Source organism: Ricinus communis, chromosome 7, assembly GCF_019578655.1.
Source record: "Ricinus communis isolate WT05 ecotype wild-type chromosome 7, ASM1957865v1, whole genome shotgun sequence".
Lineage (NCBI taxonomy): Eukaryota > Viridiplantae > Streptophyta > Magnoliopsida > Malpighiales > Euphorbiaceae > Ricinus > Ricinus communis.
In genome coordinates, this window is record NC_063262.1 from 8,799,118 (window position 1) to 8,819,647 (window position 20,530).

At 31.9% G+C, this 20,530-nt stretch overlaps 1 protein-coding gene, 1 long non-coding RNA gene and 1 other non-coding gene across 5 annotated transcripts; 1 reads left to right on the top strand and 2 right to left on the bottom strand.

The window, feature by feature from the left end:
- Nucleotides 1-5,978: 5,978 nt before the first annotated feature.
- TRNAR-CCU lies at nt 5,979-6,051 on the bottom strand. The gene has a single exon. It is a non-coding gene; the product is annotated as a tRNA-Arg (tRNA).
- A 594-nt stretch (nt 6,052-6,645) lies between these two features.
- LOC8273695 (glycine-rich cell wall structural protein 2) lies at nt 6,646-10,376 on the bottom strand. Of its 3 annotated transcripts, none has more exons than XM_048377185.1 (7): nt 10,037-10,376; nt 9,776-9,945; nt 9,602-9,676; nt 8,841-8,902; nt 8,684-8,746; nt 8,008-8,202; nt 6,646-7,063 (listed from the first exon to the last, which is right to left on the bottom strand). In XM_048377185.1, the coding sequence occupies exons 1-7, from the start codon at nt 10,157-10,159 to the stop codon at nt 6,972-6,974; spliced, it is 780 nt and encodes a 259-aa protein (XP_048233142.1). In that variant the 5' UTR covers nt 10,160-10,376; the 3' UTR covers nt 6,646-6,971. The 3 variants fall into 3 exon arrangements, with proteins under 3 accessions (XP_048233142.1, XP_048233141.1, XP_002533510.1); XM_048377184.1 differs by having other exon boundaries at nt 8,684-8,749; nt 10,037-10,374; XM_002533464.4 differs by having other exon boundaries at nt 6,646-7,054; nt 8,684-8,749; nt 10,037-10,369.
- A 6,742-nt stretch (nt 10,377-17,118) lies between these two features.
- LOC125370499 lies at nt 17,119-17,982 on the top strand. Its single transcript, XR_007216530.1, has 2 exons — nt 17,119-17,190; nt 17,599-17,982. It is a non-coding gene; the product is annotated as an uncharacterized LOC125370499 (long non-coding RNA).
- The last annotated feature ends 2,548 nt before the right edge of the window (nt 17,983-20,530 follow it).

Sequence of the window (20,530 nt, forward strand, 5' to 3'; positions counted from 1 at the left end):
GGCTAACATGGCAAGATTAAAAGCTCTTAGATCTCCAAAGCCTCGACCATCCTCTTTTTTGGAACAACCCAACTTTTACCAACTGCGCGAATGAATATTTCTCTCATTGTTTTTCTGACCCAGAAAAAATTGAACATTAGAGACTCAATTTTGTCACAGAACACCTTGAGGAATGCGAAAGTAGCTCATCAGGTAAGTAGGTATAGACTGAATAACCGCTTTCAAAAGGACCTCTTTTCCCGCTCTGGACAAAGTTTTTTCTTTCCCACTCTTGAGTTTGTTACTCACTCTCTCAATAAGACAATTGAAAATCTCTTTCTTAGATCTACCAATAGCAGCCAGAAGACGGAAATATTTGTTGATGTCTAGGAACCATTTGAACCCCTAAAGATCTTTGAAGGAAAGAACTTACATCCCTATGAACATTTTTCCTGAAAGCCAACTCTGACTTCTCCAGATTAATTTTCTGCCCTGAAGCTTTTTCACATAAGAGTAGAATATCTTTAATTGCCCGGCTCTCCTTGCTATTTGCTCGGACAAACCATATACCATGAGCAAGTGAGCAACTACGAGAATTAACTTTAATACCATGAAGAATATGAGTTCTCTCATAATGACAAATAACAGATGAAAAACTTTCAGCACAAATTAGGAATAAATAAAAAGACAAAGGGTCACCTTGTCGAAGACCCCTACTAGGCAAGAAAGTAGGACAAGAAGAACCATTGATTAGTAAGGAGTAAGAAACTGTCGACACACCTCATAATCAAAGAAACAAATGACACACTAAACCCAATTTAAGCATCATGCCTTCAATAAAAGACCACTCAACCCCACTAGGGTTCAAATCTTACTCTAACTAATGTTAAATTAATTAATAAAACTGAAACAATCCTTAAAAATTATTATATTTAATTAATAAAATTTAAAGCTTATTGTAAAATAGGACTATCCCATTATAAAGAGGACATTTTAATGTTATACCAACAATCAATATTGTAAATCTAATTTTTCTGTAATATACGATTAATGTAATATGTAGGCAATTAATTCAGTTCCATTATAAAAGAAAACATTTTAAGGCCGTTTGGACCGATGAATTTTATAAAATCTATTTATTTAATTTAAATTCATTATTTAACAAATAAAAAAAATTCTGTAAATCCATGGGTTTCAACAAAAATATTTATCTTTTAAATTTTTTTAATTTTTGAGGATTTTAATTCTCACCTAGAAGGTGGAAAATTATAAAACCACAATTTTAAAAAAAAATGATGAATTATTATAATACTTTTTATTATAATATTGTCCTTGATAAATTTATATTATTCCAAATTATCTTTGATTTTGAACAAAAATTTATTATTTTTATATTAATTTAAATAAAAAAATTTATAAATTTTACCTAAATCTATAGATTTTAGAATCCCCCAATCCAAACGATACCTTTGGAATTAACAATAAGTGTTCTTTCTAGCTTAGAATGACAACATTATCTATGAATGACAACATTATCTAATGCAACAGTGTTATTTTACATTAAAAAAAAAAATTTAATCATCATACAATTTCAAAGATGCAAAGAATTCTGATAATCACTTTTAGTTTTGTAAGAAAAGCAATTCAAATGAAAAATAATAATAATAATAATTTTATTTGCATTTTTCAATGTTATTATTATAGTGTGTATATATCACGATCCGATCTGTAAACTCGTGACCGGCGCTAGAAATAAATAGACGTAAGGCTACCGAATTCAATAACTCAAATAAAATATAATATTATCCAATATATCAATATTTCAATTCAAACATTCAACCACATAAATATTATCTAATTAAAGTGGTTCACTAGCACTATTAGTTAATGCCTAATCAATAAATTTAACATGCCAAAAAAAATTAAATTTAGAACCATTGGCGCGGAAAATTTAAATTTTTTTAAAACAATCAGATATACTAATAGAATTCAATTACATTAAATCCGAAGAAGGAGAAAGTCAGACTGCCAAGGAGAAGAACTGCGGAAGACTTAGCTGACACTTGAAAAATTAAATTGACACTAACAGTCTCAAGAGTGAGTTAAAATCATATAGTCTGAAATAATTAAAAAAAAATATCTATATATAATAATTATTTAAATAATATAGAATGTTACAAAATAATAAAACATGTCTCATATCATAATTTAGAAAAATATAATTTTAATATATACAGCCTCAGTAAAATTCTAAATTCCAATTCTATCAGCCATTCAGCTCTCTTATCCCAATAAAACTGGCGCCCAGAGAGCAAAGCTCGACCATGATATTTAAATCTATTCTGATCATTTAATTACAAATACAGCCGACCCCTAGGGAGTAATGTTCGACCAATGACCTTTCCTCTAACAATTCAAAAATTTTGTAAGCCCAGAGAACTGCGCTTAACCAAGACACATCATATAAATATTTTTTCTGTTACTTATCTTTGATTTATACCAGTACATACGCAGTCCTGATTCAACCCATCATGTGGTATGTTCTACTGTCGTCTTATTCTGAGGTTACAATCATAGCATTAGTAATATTTAAAAATGGTAAATATTACAAGCAATTATAGTACTATTCAATAACATATTAAGTATTAAAATTAACTAGCCTCGAGTATAATAGACATGAAAATTATATATAATAATAATAATAATAAATATGATGACAATATAATAATTATAATAGCGATAATAATAAAAATAAAGTTAATGATAATAATGCTAATAATAATTATAATAATTATTAATCAAATAACATTACATTTAAATTAGACATGACACTTGTGTTGAGACTATACCACTTTAACTCACAGTTCTAAAGACTTCCTCAAATATTAATTAATACATAATATTTATAATTAAACTATCAATTAATTAAATTAAATTAAATTAAATTATTTATTTATAATTAACATTTAATGGATTTAAAATTTTCTAATAATTTTAAATAATCTGTAAAGTCCAAATAAATTTTATTGAGCCAAAAATCTAAAATTTTATACGTCCAAAAAATATCGAGATCCGAAAATCCGTTACAGTCAACGGTGGTATTAGAATTTGAATCTGGAGCACCTATGCAAAGCTTGAGATGCATGGAGTCCATATATGTAAATACTTTTGCCGAAAAGCTTCGGCTCCGGTGAGTTTTGGATACAGTTTTCGGCGACGGAAAAATGGAGGAAAAAAATTGTTTTTAGGTGTTTGATGGTGAGGAGTCCATTTTTTATGTCAAGTTTGCAAAATAAGGCCGGCAAAAGGCTGAACCAACAGTGGTAGCGGAACTGTAGCTCCTCCACCCACTCCCTCTTTCGCATTAGGGTCATTGTGTATTTTAAAAATAAATGTATATTTTAAAATTAACTTAATAAAGTTTTGATTCATTTATTTAAAATCATAAAATTATATTTAAAATTCATCAAAATTAATATAATATAATTATTAGATAATATTAGTTTAAAAATAGTAATTACATTACTTGATTATTAATATATTTCATTAAATGTTAAATTTAACATCAAAAATATTTATTTATCAAAATACTCTAAAAATAAATGAAATTAAATTTAAAGATTATGGGTATTTCATATAACAACGGTACTAATTTGTTGATTGCATGTCTAGAAAGTGGAAAATGATTGCACGTCTTACAGGTGGAAATAATGTCAGTGATATGGTGATTATGGGGGAGAAGAGGAAAGATTATGACCAACCAGTTACCGATGATGAAGATATTGAAATGGTTGGAATAAGAAAGGAGAAAAAGACGAAGGTGGACAACAATAAAGCGAAGATGAGAAATGGATGTCGGGATTATGGAAAGGCTAGATCGGGTGGTAAGGAATGAGAAATGGAGAGACCTGTTTTCAGAGTGCAATATTAGAGTATTGACTAGAGAAAATTCCCCCTTCTTATGCCTTGTGGTTCAGTGATTGGTACAGGGAATAAGAAAAATAAAGCGAAGAGATTTTGAGAATATGTGGGTGAGAAGGAGTGAGTGTAAGCAGATCATTCGGGATTTATTAGGTGAGAGGGACAGTAGGGTGTCGGGTGGAATATTTGTAAAAGGATTGAACATCATCTTATGGGCCTAAAAGGACAAAGAATCCCATCTTGCAAATGAAAAGGCCAGCACCAGCTATAGTTAAGGCCTGTAAAAGAACTGGAAGATAAAATTGACGAGTTGGCCAGGTGTGAGGAGATAATGTGGGCTCAAAGGTCAAAAGTGATGTGGCTAAAAGAGGGGGATTGTAACACAACTTATTTCCACCAAAAAGCCTCTATTAGGAGATGGAAATATTATTAGAGGAATATTGGATGAAAGGGTTTGTTTGGAGGTCAAAAGAAGATGAGGTAGCTTCAGTGGCCATCGATTACTTTAAGCTTCTTTTTTATTCCACTTGTCCCACTCAAATAGAGAAGCGCTTGGAAGGGTTCAAACATTGATTTCTCAAGACCAAAATCAATGTTGCAACGGCCTCATACTAGAAAGGAAGTAGTCTCAACCATTCACCAAATGCATCCAAATAAATCTCCCTACCTTGACGATATATCCCCTTTATTTTTGGGGTATAGCTTTACATGGCAAATTATTGTGGCTGGTCGAGACTTGGTTAGAAAAAGAACGAGGTGGAAAGTTAGAACGGACAAAATATTCGTGTGTATAAGGATGAATGGTTGCCTAGACCGGATTCATTTAAGGTATGGTCTCCGGTTAATGGGTTGGACTGACATCGTGGTTAGAGAGTTGACGAACGAGGAAGGATCACAATGGAATGAGGCCCTTATTGATGCGCACTTCTGCCCTCAAGATGCTATGACTTTAAAGCAAATTCCTATCAGCAAGTTCCAACAAGATGACTGACGCATATGGCACTATTTCAATATTGGCAACTTCTCAGTAAAATTGGCTTACCACTTGAAGGTTAATCACAGATTAGTGCAATGAAGTAATGGTGGAGGGGGTTCGAGTGCGGGCGATACCCACTAGGGTTCGAGTGGTGCCTTGGGGTGGTAATAAGGGATGAGAAAATTCTTGTCTTCTTGCAGCAAACAAGATTTCGGATTCCCAACTGGCTGTTGTTCATGCTGAGGCAGAAGCCGTGAGATGGGGACTACTTTTGGCAAAAGACGCTGGGTTTCGAGTTCTTGATGTGGAAAGTGACAATGCTCATAGTATCTCCATGCTCAAAGGAAATCAAGAGAATTTCACAGAATTAGGAACCATCATTGATGACATCAAGTTTATTTGTAGGGATTTCAGTTCAATTGTTTGGTCTCATGTTAATAGAGTGTGTAACAAAGTTGCCCATATGGTAGCATCCCTAACCAATTCTACTACTGATAGGGTTTGGATAGAGAATGTCCCTAACAAATGTTCTGAACTTCTTTTGTTTGATGCTATTTCTGGTTGCTAATGAAGCTTTATTTTTCGTAAAAAAACCTAAAATTTTAATTAGATTTTATGAAATTCAGTTATAAATTCAAAATCAGTTGAAATAAAATTTATTTGAAATTTTATTTAATTAAGTTAATAAAAATAATTGCAATTAAATTAAATAAATAAAATTGTTAAATAAAATTTTTAATTCTTATTCTCATGTCTCCTTATGCTATAAATTTTTGTATTATAATTTATTCTAAATACAATATTCATTCTAGTGGAACTGAATGCCAATAAAATAATTTGTATGTTTTATGATTTATAACTAGGCCTATTTCTTCAGTGAAAAAGGATTCAATTATTTTAGTTAAATTCTTAAGAATAAATATTATTTAAGTTGCAAGGTAAATTTTATAATAAATGAGATAGAATATATTCTAGGAAGAATGTTATCCAAATAGCATCTCAAATGAAAATTATAGAAAGAGTATATTCTTGCAAAAAATAAATGTTTATTTAAAAAATTAGAAAAAACAATTCACATAGAAAATTAAAAGATGATAATTGTCGCGTCAGGTAGGGGTCGAACCTACGACTTTCTGCTTAGGAAACAGACGCTCTATCCACTGAGCTACAGACGCTTGTTGTCTCTTCTCAATTATTAAATCTACGGGGTGAAACTTTCAGCATCTCGCCCGTTACTTCAAAACCCTTCGAACAGCAATTAAGTGTCTTTTAACTTTTTAGTGTTATACTTGATTAAAATTTATTTTATTTTAGGAAAAAAAATTTAAAATTTAAATAAAATAAAAATATTTTAATGTTATAAAAAATATTAATTGACTAATACAGAATTTATTTAAAAATTCTGTATATTTTAATAGATTTAATTTAACCATATAAAATTTTAGAATTTTTACTCCACTCAAAACATATAAATTATAAATTTATAAATAAATTTCATAATCAATTAAAATAATATAAATATATTTAATTTTAAGTTCTAGCATTATACAGGTCAAATTTATATCTGTCCAACCCTCCTATTAGTGTTACTGTTGTATAGAACTACTCCAGATGACTCCACGTCAATTTACTTTAACCCTTCCGGATTAAGATTATCCACGCAGAACTAACCCAAGTCGATTAATGGTAAGATACACAGTAGGGAAACAATTTCAGTGGTAAAAGAATTTTAGAATTAATTTTAAACCTGATACTAATATGATGTTCCATTAAAATTAACATGCAGTATCCATCTTTGTTATTAAAAATAAAAGAATGTACTGCTCTATCACTCCCTGTAAAGGAACCAAGTAAAATATTTTAAAAAAAATATACAAGCTTTGCTGGTATGCTAAACACCTGATCAGCAATAACTACAAAAATAATCCTACTCAATCTACATAAAGACAAAACTGCAAGCACCATAGCTGCAAAACTTCACTACTTGAAACTTAAGACAATGCCCATAAAATATCACCAAATATTCACCAAGACACACGCAGAGCAGGCATCCATGTACCACTTTTCAACTGCACCCCTACATCATCTACGCTGCTCAGGCAGCTGATGCTTGGATGGGGCCATCTGACCTGAAACCACGACCCCCACTGCGGCCCCTTCCCCTCCAGCGACCATGCCCTGCAAAACCTCCAACCAACATTCATTACATGAATTAGCATTTTTTTTACTAGTTGAATTCACATAGGAATTTTATATGATAATGAGCAAAATTTTCATTTCATTTATCCTCATAGGTAAATATTGAAGGACTAACTTGATGCATTGGGCATCAAAAATTACAATTTTATCTGAAGGAAGGATCATACTAGAACATAGGTGATTTTGAGCAAAGCAAGATGCAGTATAATCTGATGGACTATATAGAGGCAGACAATTTCAGCTTGTAAATATTGATATGCCATTTAGCCATTCATGTCTAAAAGCAGCCATTTGTTACGGTATGAAATCTACCATCTGAGATCCTCCAATAGTTCCTAAGAACTGATGGCATTTTCAATGTAAACATACAGCCAACTGTAGTTCAATACTTGAATTAGACGAACTCCATTACCTTTTTCTTATTCAAAAAATGAGCCATCAGTTTCAGAAAACATTCGCAAATTTCTATTAATGTTAGAAATCACTGAGACAAATTTACTTTACGTCCCTTAATCTAACAGCATCGACAGAAAACCAACTAATTTCGGAAATAACCTGGACAAACTTATTTTATTCTCCCTAATTTTCGTTGACAATCACAGGAGCTTATATTGCTCTCACAAAATGTAACAGGAATAATAGATTTGCATATGTACGATAGTGGTTTGCCTTATCACACCATAAAGCTATCTAATAGACGAGGAACCTAGCATGTCCATTTCATATTATGCAATAGTTCATCTAGAAAACAAACCACCATTCTTAAGAATCAATAACTAGTAACACAAAGAATAAAAACAATTAACCAAAACATTCAGCGGCCAAGTTTATCGAGAAGTGTCAACTGCAATTTCTATATTCAGACCACTTAAACTAACAATACTGAAGGACAGTGGAAATGGTTCTGAGTATGGCTATCTTTAGAAACTCACCGCGACCAGGGACAGGCAGCGCCTCAGATTCACCATAATCATAGTATCCACTCGACTGACCACCAAATCCACGTCCTCGGCCTCTGCCTCGGCCTTGAAAGAAACGACCTCTTCCACGGCCTTGACCTCTGCCACTATAACCACGTCCGCCATCCCAACCATCACCATTATATTCTCCTGCTCCATTGAAATTCCCTAAATACATATTAACATAACATATCATGATACAGTGAGAGAATTAAGCCAGGTGGCATGAAACAGGACACTATGAATACAGTATCACTAGAAATATCATATCCCCTAAAACACATGAAATCATTAACCATGTACTTCAACCAAGTTTTTAACGCCCTTTCAAACAAAAAGCTCTGATGAACGTGATTTTTTAATAGATTGTATCTTAACCAACTAAACTTAACATACTCGAGACAAGCCTAAAATGACCCCAACAAGTAGACCAAATTAGATTGTCAAATTTAACATGCCCGAGACCAACAGGTTGATAAGTTGGACACCTTGTAATTATAATGCTAAACCATGATGGCCAAAAGCAGTTAATTGTCATATATATTTTGCTCCTATAGAAAAAGAACAGCTAAAAAAGATCATTAGACCATATGCCACAAACAAAGGTAGCATCAATAAAAGAATAATCTGTGGAAGCAGTTAGCTCTACCTCTATTTCTACCCCTTCCTCTTCCCCAACCACCACGCCCCCTGCCTCGCATCCTCAGTGAGCCTTCTGAATTAAAGAAAGTAAAGCATATAAAACAGATTCCCTTCCAAGAAACAGCAAGAGCTTCACAAATACACAAAAGCAATTGTTACTGCACCTCCTTCATCTTCAAATTCATTCAATGGCTTCACTTGATCAACTGGAAGAGGAGGCTGATACCTATGTTGCAAGGTAGGAGAAATGAAATTAGGAAAGCTTAACATCAATTGAAGTTTTAAGGTCATAGCTCATATATAAAGAAAAGATTAGCCCAGAGGTGTTTATGATGCTTTTTCTGGATTAAGAAATCAAATACTTCAAATCGACAAGGAAAGAAGAGCTTAATAAAATATTTGAAACAAGAATAGTTCAAATACTATACAATGACACTAAAAAAGAAAATACATACCCTCTTGAAAATAAATTCAAATGTAATCAAAACAAGTTGGAAGAGATTGATGCTTAAATACCATATGAAAAATCAGATTGCCAATTTATAATAACACAATACAATATCCTGAGGCAGACTTTAAATACAAAAGTCCTTACATAAGATGCAAATACCATAGGCAAGAAGTTCAGCAAACCAGCCATGTTGCCCATTAATATCCCTAAAATTCGATGTTCAATCGCCTAATGACGTCAAAATTTCCCCAAGAATTTTACATGGAAGAGCCAATATGGCATCAGTATGATTACCCACTGCCTCTTTCATGCTAAAAACACCAATCTGAATTTTGTGACTCTAAATTCAGCCATCAATAATTAGCATAACCATTCAACTGAACCAATCAGCAACATTTATGTTGCCCGTAACCCAATGACAAAATCACAAAAACTCTAAAATTGCAAATAGAGTGGTGAATCTAAAAAAATTACCCAGTGGAGGACGTATCGAGTTCCTTCTTAGAGAAGGTAATAGTGAGCATTGAAACATGCCGTGTAGTCTCCAGGCTGCAAGAGAGAACACAAAAAGAAAAACAATGAGAATGAAAAAGCATCATTAGAACAGTAAGTAGCATAAAATGGTGAAGAAATTAAATAATTACATACGGAAGAAGGCCTTCTTCGAGAGGCTCCCACGTGTCAGTAATATCAGTTGATGTAATGGAAGTGTTCTGATGAAGACCAACAACTCTCCTCTTAATTAACTCAGCAATCATCACCGTCTTATTAATAGCTCTGCCCATAGCTTTAAGAACTATTTCATCGGATCCTTTCTCCTGCAAAACACACACACACAAAAAGTTAAAAAATTAAATTAAAAAAAGAAACAAAATAAAGGAAACAAACAGAAAAGGTAGAATTCATTACCAGGAGGAGAGTGGTGGCGTAAGTGATGTAATTGCGCATCCTGCCTTGTGTAGTGATTCGAATTTCATTCTCGTTTATTGGGGTGTCTGCCTTTGCCTTCTCTACTCTCTGGTACCTATCCATCTAACAGTTTTGTTCTTTTTATTATTATTATTATTAATTAAAAGAGGAAACTAGAGAAAGAAGGAAACGGTAGAAGAGTAGAGAAGGTTTGTGGTTAGAGAAGAAAAAGGAGAACCAAGCGCAGTTGAGAGAGAGAGAGAGAGTAGGTCTTCTCCTCGCCTTCCTCACCGCCTGTTTGCTTTTTCATTCCCCAAGCCCATTTTTGTTTCTTCTTCTTCTTCTTGTTTCTTTTTCTAAAAGAAGCCCACTTCTACTTTAGCTTTTTGGGCTCATTTCAATCCTTCCAAATCTTTACGCGGAGATCATTTCTTGATGGCCAGTCGCACTAAAAATTCAAACATTACTGAAATTACAAATTTAGTCTATTTTTTAAAATTTTATTTAAATGAGTTGATTTAATTAATTAATTATAATTATAGCTAAATTAAAATTTCAGTTAAAATAAAATGACGTGACAAATGGTATGTCATTATTTATTATTAACAACTTACACCTTAGTATTATATAAATTTATATATCACACATGTGTTACCAAGGTCAAATCATAGATGAATAAAAAAATAAATGATAGTGAAAATTATAAATTAAGAAAAGAATAAAAGGTGAAATTATTCTTTTTATCACTTTCATCGTAATTTTATATATTTTTTTAAGAGAAACGATATTGGTAAAGTAAAAAAAGATTAGTATCTAGAGTTAAGATGCTAGTATCTGAATTTGACCGAGATTTTAGTTTAGTTATAATTGTAATTAATTAGTCAAATCATACCATTTAAATAAAAATTTAAAGAATGGCTAAATTTATAAAAAGAAACAAATATTTAGATTTTTAATATCATATTAGCCTTTCTTGATGGTTTGTCAACACCACAATTTATAAATTGGAAAAACCCATACTTTACCCCTACACCTTTATTTGTCTAGATTAGTTCCCTGCACTTTTAATTTTGTTTACTTTTGCGCTTATTAGACAATGCGTGCAAATGGCAACTTTTGTCCTTAAGTGATTGTACAGATATCAAAAATGTCAGAAAATTTAGACATGTCATATGTCAAATGTAAAAAAATATACACATTATCAAAAGGGTCTTTGACCTTTATTTATCTTATTATTGAGTTAGGATTCTTTTAATTAAATATTATTAGCACCCAATTTTCGGATCTAGATATCAAAGGATACACAAATAAGGAAGTTGGTTTATGGATCCATCTCTAGATGTGGCGAAGCTTCCTTATGGAATCTAGAAACGTAACTCAATTAGTAAAAATGTCTCAAAAAATAATCTAGGTGGCACTCCCTTTCTCCGTGCCAGTCTTTGTAACTAGTTAGCATGTTCCCGATTAGATTGAAAATCCTTGTAGTGTTATGGTCGCTAGAGATACTTGGGTGCGCGTGCAAAATCGCCGCCCACAGTGGTGACTCCACTAGGAATAAGATAAGTTAATTTTCAGTGTATCCTTATTTTTAATATTACTATTTAATAGTCTATTCTTGCATCATTACATCATTTTCACACATTATGCACTTTGGTCTCTATTGCCCCGATGGTATCAGTTAGTAGTTCTTTGACTCCATTCGAACTTTGAAATTATAGTACTGACTAACAATCACTCACAAGTAATAAGTAAGTTACTTTCGTTGCATGGACCCCTTGAATGGGGAGATGAGCAAAGGAAGGATATCTTTTACCTGTGGGAGCCTTTTTTTCTTACCCGAGACTCAGCTAATGGTAATGACAGTAAGAATCTTCTCTAAGTATCCAATTGCTTGTTGTTTGAGATATTTTCCCTTATAAGAGTTTGAAGCCCACATCTTGGAAGCCCTTGGCTCAAAATATGTAGTGGAAGGCTTTGGCCTAAAATATGTAGGTTTTGCCCTTATTTTGAAAAATATCACCTTATTTATTTAAATTGCTTTGGTAGCTATTGGCATGCACGTATTGGTAATAAGCCCATACCAAAAATTCTAGAAAAAAAGAGACTCACCTCAAACTGTATGCGGGAGTAATTAGGATGGAAGGATAGTTGTACTATATCTTGTATATTTTTTGTCGTTGATATGATTGCTAACCTTTATGCATCTCTCGTGCATCATGCATACCATGCATCTCATGCATCACTCTAACTCCTTATTTTGAAGCCATTTTAGATTATCATTCTTAGCTATAGATAAGACAAAAAGGATATTAAAATGGCCTATTTCACCAACAATCAAAACAAGAGCCCAAGAAGTAGCACTTTAGAAGTTGAAACAAAAATGGCCCATGCACAAGATATTTATGGTATTAAGGTTGCAATCACGGTTGACATAAGAATTATGATCCAAGAGGAACTCCAACAAGATTTAGCTGAGATTTTTAAGAAACGAACTATCCAAAAGACTATTACTACTCCTGCAACTATTGTTGCTACAACTCATGATGTGGAAGCACGTGGTGAGCACCTCTAAAACATAGACGATTGCATGGTAGAAGAAGCTAAGAAAGAGTCTCCTCTTACTACAAAAGCTGTTATAGGATCTGAGATTGTGCAAAGTCTGATTGAAAGGCTCGACAAGATGCAAGATATGTTGAAAGATCAAGGTTTAGATTCAACCTTTGATTTCGATAAATTGATGCTAATTGGAGAAGACAAATTGCCTCCCAAATTTTACATGTTTGAAATGTAAAAATTCAATGGAATTGGAGATCCAAAGATGTACTTGAAGCAATATGCTACTATCATAAGTACTACTCATTTAGAAAGGACTCCAATTATTAAGTTGTTTATACTTTCATTGGAATTGCTAGTTGTGAACTGGTACCATAGGTTGGAAAGGCCCATCAAATCTGATTGGAGAAAGCTTTGTGACGCTTTTGTGCAGCAATATCACTAAGATGCTCACCTAGAAGTCTCTATAAGGGATTAAAAATTGACAAAGCAAAAGTCCAATGAGTCTTTTCCTAACTTCTTGACTAAATAAAGAAACAAAGCAAGGTTAATAAAGAACAAGCCTTCTGAAAAGAATCAAGTTTAAATGGTAATTCAAAATATTTTTCCATCTTGGGTTGAAAGGCTACAAATGTTGAATCCCAAGAACTTTACAAGCTTGTATGATAATGGCTTACAACTAGAGGAAATTGAAAATGCTAAAGTTGGATGGAACATGGGAAACTATGAACCTAGAGAGATCGAAGACTTACCATCTGAAAATTATAAAGCTTCGCAAGATTCAGATGTTGATTTAGAACAATGATATGATTCTGCTTGCTAGGATCAATGATATAACTCTGATTTTTGCTTATTTTAATTGATGTTTATCTTAATGGTATTTTGCATGACAATGATTATTATATAAGTATGTTTGAAATTAATTCTATTTAAATTAGTTTTTTTTAATCTGTGCATAAATGATAATCCCAAAGTACATTTCTACTACACATATTATAACTCTTGAAGAGAGAAAAGTGAAAAAAAAAAAGAAAAAAAAAAAGAAAACTGAGATAGTATTTGATACGCACGATTGAATTGAAGATAATAGAGTTATTCAACATATTGGGGCCAAGGCAAGAAGGCTAAATTCATCCCTCATCACATAATAACCTTAAGGATAGCAAGGACCTATGAAGATAGAAGAGATTATAGATTAATGCTCTAACCCTGAAACATGCAAGACCTATTGCATTTCACTCTAAAAGAAAATTTAGTTCGAGTTAGAAACTTCCATATCAAAGAAAGGAAAGATCATATGCTTAAAAGGAGTTTCAAACCTCAGGGGCAATAAGTTCACAAGTCAATCGAAACCATTTCAGATATTATCTTTGAGAAAAAGAAGAAGAAAAAAATATCTTACTGACTAGAGGACCTATATAGACTAGTCAAGCAAATGCTAAGGAAATAAAAGGTGAGAGAAAATTCGACTAGAAAATCTGAAAGGACTAGTTAGTAATAAGAGTGCTATTATATGAAATAGAAAATGTACCCATTTTAGCCCTTATTAAACGGACAAAATTTGATTAGAATTTTTATAAACTCACACATTAAGGAAGAACAAAATAAGAAGCAAAATCTATGAGATTTTAATAGAAGCAAGATTATTTTCTTAGCTTTCTTGCAGGAAAAGCCCAAGAATTTGTAGCACTCGAGTCCCTATCAATCTTGACATCATGTATAATGAATCGGCATAGCCAAAGTCTTTCAGCTTTCATTTAAGAAATTTTATCTCGGGAAAAGTAGAATCATCTGCAAGAATTGACAAAAGAGGCTGTGAGTACTCTAATAACCAAATCTGTAAAAAGAGAGAAAAGAAAAGAAAAGGAGAGAAGGAAATGAATACATGCTAAGTTGAAAACTAGAAATGGGTGACTTAGATAAAAATAAAATTTGCTAAGTTGAAAAATCAAAAGGCCGACTTAGGCAAAAGTTAAGACATTAGTCTGCTAAATTGAAAACCTAAAATGGGTGGCTTAAGCAAAAGTTAAGGTGTAAAAGCAAGAAAATAGAAGATTTGGTTGCTATCTATAGGAAGGCACTATTATCATTACACAAGTATCATTACAACCCAAGGCAAAACAATTTAATCTTTACATGCTTAAGTTATCTCTAGACCCATGCTTTCCGTGGTCACCATGACTTTTTAGATCTCCGATGTGCATCATCATCTTCATCTCTTTCTATCAACTATTAGGCTCCACACCTTATGACCAAAGAGTAGACAATTGACTTGTGTCAATCTTTTATTGATAAGCACTATAGTGCTTCTGTCTAAATTATAGGATGATTTTTAGGAATGCATATCTCACCATACATAACATGCATATCCGCACCTTCGCTACCTTCACTTGATGTGATCTCTATATACTTGTATGTGTCGTTAACTTATAACAGGAAAATGCTCGATCTACACTCAAGTTTACTTCCCGAAGCAGAGATTATCAAGTTTACCTTCTGAAGTGGAAGATCATTAGTTTATATTTCGAAGCGGAATATTGTCATCCCAAAGTGGAATATAATCAAGGGAAGATTATCAATGTGGAATATAATCAAGGGAATATTATCAATTTACTTTCTGAAGTGAAACCTCACAAGCCTATTTTTTGAAAATAGAGAATCAGTTCAAGTTCTAAAGAATCGACACACATTCCAAAATGAAAGTTATCCAAGAGAGTAAAGCACATACCAATCTAACACCAAGAAGTAGAAAATTTACCAAATCATAACCCAAAGTAGAAGGTAACCAAGAAAACTTCAGAAAACTAGTGGCGGAAGTACCCATCATCTATAATCTCAAGAAAACCGGCATGGTCCTTAAATAAAAGATAGATAGAAAGTTTGTGCCAACTTGGGCCTATGAAGCGTAGCTTCTATAGCTCACAAAGCATATATTTATCTTGAGGGGTGGTCTTCAAGATGAGACAAGTCTAGTCCTTAAATCAAAATATTATGATCCCTAAATCAGACGGGCGTGGTCCTTAAATCGAAGGGACTACTAAATCAGACAGGTGTGATCTCTAAATCAGACAGGCGTGACCTCTAAAATCAGACGGGCGTGATCCCTAAATCAAAGCTAAATAGAAAGTCTGCATCAACTCGGGCCTATGTAGTATAGCTGTAATACCCATGATTTTAAATTTTAATTACTTTAATTTTTATCAGGGATAATTTGGTAAATTTAGAATTAGATCTATGATTTTAAAAAAGTAGTCAATTTTATTTTCATTCATATTAGTTTTATTTAAAACACTTGTTTCCTATTTAACATGAAATTGATATTACATTGAACAATAATGATTTATTTATTATATATATATATATATAATAAAATAAAAATAATTTTGTCATGGGTGTCATTATAGTAACTTTTTTTAGGATGAGGGACTTATTTGTATTTTTCCATCCTTTTCTTAAAAGAAATAATAAATAAAATAAAATAAAACATTATAAAAACTCCCTCTCCTCTTTATTCTCTCTCCTCAACGCCACCTCCTTCTCCCCCACTCCTTTCCATTTTCGGCCACAACCCCGCCGCCACCAGCCACTCGACATCCCTCCTCCTTCCCATTTCTCGTTGGCGCCGTCCTTTACCCCTTCCTCTCACCGTTCCCTTGCCGCAGCAAGGAGAAGAAGTCGCCTCCCATGCTGCCATCGCCAGTTCGACCTTTTGTCACCGTCCTTTCGCCTGTCCGATGCTGAAAATGAGCTCCTGGCTGGTGAAAACCCCCAAGTCAAGCTTCCCCGTCGTTTTTCCTCCGCCGGCAGTAGTGTATAAGCCTCATCGGAGCCTAAAGTTTCCCGCCTCGATCTAATGGCTTCCGGCGAGTTTTCGGCATAAATAATCGCATATTCGGACTCCCTGTGACTTAAGCTTCGCGTAGGCATTACCCGGATTCAAAATCCAACACCATTGACGACGGTACCGGCTTTCAGACCCCGGTGTTTTCCGGATCGTAGAATTTCGAGTTTCAGCTAGATATAATTTTATTTAGACTTTAAAAATTATTTTGAAATTATTAGAAAATGTTGGGGGTATCAATTTTTAGTTATTATTAATTAATTAAATTATTTAACTAATTAGTAGCCTGATCCTAGAAATACTGCAGATTAATTATAGAAGGAGTTATTATTTTGTTGTGTAATTGAGGTTGTGATTGATTAAATCAAATGTGAGGAAAATATATGTGTGGTATTGTGAATAATATTATTTTTTGACGAACTGTTGATTTTGTATTGTGATTTGGATTGTGTTGCGAAGTGGGGAAATAATGCAGTTCTGGTGGCCCAATTCCCGTTAAATAATTGTGGGATATTTGAAGTGTTTTTAGTAGGTTGTGGACCCGTTACATGAGGGTAAAACATCCATATTTTAGGGGAGGTTGCCGAATTTTTGATAGAATTTTCAAGTCAGAATTTCTTAGACAGTCTAATTTAGGAGTCTAGACCTAGAAAAAATTATGAATATCTTATTAATTGAGTTATTTTTGTGAATAGATAATTCGTCGGTCCAGTCAGCTCCACCCGAAGTGTAGGAACAGACTGCAGAGCGCAGCAAAACTGTGTGTTAAAGTCATATATCCTCTAAATGTGTCATACCAAATTTTTATATAGTATTTTCGATTAATAATTATTGCTTATATTATTAACATTATCATCGTATTAATACATTTTTGTTATTGTGGATATTGCTTGAAAATTTTTATTACTTATTATTTTATATTTAAATAATTAATTTACATATTTAAATTATTTATTTATTATTTATCTAATTAATTGATTTATAAATTTAGATTAGTTATTTAATATTCTAAATGAATTTAATTATCTATTTACTATTTACTTAATTAATTAAATTTATGTTTGCAATATATGTGTTGTACTATATTATTTAATAGAATAATAGTTAAATTGCTTACAATTTATATCATTTTCCACATTGTCAATATTATAATTGCATATTGACTCAGGATGAGACGACAGTAGAACATGCCACCTGATGGGTTACATCAGGATCGCGTGCGCATCGGTATTGATCAAAGACAGATAGTAAAGGAATATTTTTGGGATGTACCTTGGTTGAGTATAACTATCTGGGCTGTGAAAATTTGATTGCCGAAGAAAAGGTCCTTGGTCGAGCGTTGCCTTTGGGCGCCGATTATATTCGATATCAAGTGACCAGGCTGTATTTAAGGACCCTGGTTGAGCTTCGCTCTCCGGACGCCAGTCCTATTAAAATAAGAGAGTCGAAAGGCTGCTAGTATTGGGGTTAGGGTTCTGCTGAAGTGCTTGCCCTTTATGAGTTAAAAAATATTTATTTTAAAATTATGCTATGGTACATACTTATTATTTTATGATGTTCCACATTATTTTATCAACCATTGCATATGCATATTTATGGTTGTTTTTACTTCAGATATATAATTTTAACTCACTCACGAGAGTGACAGTCTCAATTTTAAATTTTTTAGGTGACAGCTAGGTTCTCCGTCGACTTCTTTTTGTAGCCCGATTTCCTCCCCTTTGGGCTTATTATAATTAAATCTTAATTTTTGTATTTCAAATTATTTGAAATTCTAGGCTCTCCGCAATAGTGTATTTGGTACTTTATATTTTATCTTGCTCTGTTAAAAATTATGAAAATTTTTCTAGTAATCTAGCTGAAGGATTAATTTAACTGTGTGATGATTTGTGAAGGAACTTTTGGCTAATTAGGCTTGCTATGGGTTTAATTGACCTTAATTCTACCATTTCCCTAGCGCCGGTCACGAACCCACATATTGGGTCGTGATAGTAGCTTCTACAGCTCACACTTATATCCTTTTTACAGTCTCCTTGATATTTATGATTTGTCTCAATTTATTTAATCATACATGTGCTTATAAATCTCGATAAACCGATGGCAAACTATAAGCACTCAATTTCAGATCTAGATATCGAGGATATAGAAATAAAAAAGTTGACTTTTTATAAAATCTAGAAACGCCACTCAATTAGTAAAAGTATACCAGAGAATTATCTGGGTGGTGACTCATTTTCTCCGTGCTAGTCTTTATGACTAGTTAGTGTATTCCCGATTAGGTTAAAAAGTCTTGTAGTGTCGTAGTCGCTATAAACACTTAGGTGCACGTCTGAAACCACGGCCCACAAACACCAAACTTTTTTGCTCGACAGCAAGAAGAAATGGAAGTTGCTCTAATATGCAAATATAATTACCCAGCTCTCATGGAAACATCTAACAATGATTCAAACCTAGGGAGGCGATTCTATACTTGCTCGCATCAAAATGTAATATTATTTCTTTCTCCTTTCTATTTGGGGATGGTTAAGGGCTTATTTTATTTTTGGGCTTAGGTAAGTTGTTCTTATATCTAACATTGACTACCATATGCTATTTATAGAATGAAATATGTGATTTTTGCATTTGGTACGACATGGAATTAAGTGATTATCAATTGGCCTATGTGAATAGGTAGAGGAAGAAAGTGTCTGGCTTAAGAAAAGAAAGTAATGAAGCTTTGATACAAGCTAGAGAAGCTTAAGCCATTAACTTGTGTGTTTTATAATAAATGAAGGGATATGAAGTAGAGAATGAAGCTTTGAGGGCTGAGAATAAAGTATTAAGAGCTAATAATGCAGGATTAAAGGTTGAGATTTATGGTTTCAAGAGTAAAAATCAGTTGTTGAAAGAGGAATTTGGACTGCTAATGATGGAGTGGATTCTTCTATTTACTAAAATACTATAAAATTAAAATAAATAGATTATAATTTGAAAAAAAATCACTTTTTAATATTGAAGTGCTTATAATTTTTGAATTTGGTAAATTTAATCTTAATAAGATTTAATATTCTAGCTAATAAATCTATAAATATAATGCATGGATTAATTTGTTTAAAATAAAAGAGTGAAATTCATATCAATATTATAAATATAATATATGGATCAATTTATTTAAAATAAAAGAGTGAAATTCATATCAATATTATAGTCTAAAGACTATAGTAAGATTTTTCATAATTTTAAATTTTTACAATAATTACATCATATTTTATCAACAATGACGAATAACGAATTTCAATTACTAAATTATATATATAATTAGTAATTTTTTAGTTAAAATTTTATATAATTTTGTTAAATTTACTAATCAAATATTTTCTTAAAAAATAGAAATATAAGTTATTTAAAGTAAAATTTCAATTATATTGAAAAATCTATAAAATATATTTGTTATCTTCAGTTGGATCTTAAACCAAAATAAAAATATAACACCTATACTAAAATTAGATTAACAGAAGACTACATTAACAAGTTCAATTATTAATCATATGTATCGCATGTGCAAAAAAAATTATTCATTTATTTATTTAGTTATGTAATGATAAATAATAAAATAAAGCATTTAAAAATAAAAAAATCACAATTAAAATTTATTTATTCAATTGTACTATAACAATGCATAAGAATGAATTAATAATTTACCATTAAGCATTAACCATAATTTTAAAATGATTGACATAACTTAAACATAAAAGCTTTCTAAATTTTTTATAATAATTTGAATGGTTATTTTACATTCTAAAAAAATTTGAAAAGTTTACTATTAAGCTTTCATTTAATTATTTTTATGATATAATAATGGTTTAAATATATTTTCTAGATATCTTAACCTAAATATATTGTTAGAATTAAAAGATTTATGTTTTTTTTTTAATTTTTAACATAAGAAAAAAAATATTTATACTAGAAAGTGTTTGTTAAATATAATTATTTAATCATATTAATATACTTTTACAACATATGTAAACCTTAATTTTTTTTTAATAATATATTAAACTTATTTATTGATCACTATACAAGTAATCGGTATAAATTTCATAAATCATAAATAAATCAAAGTA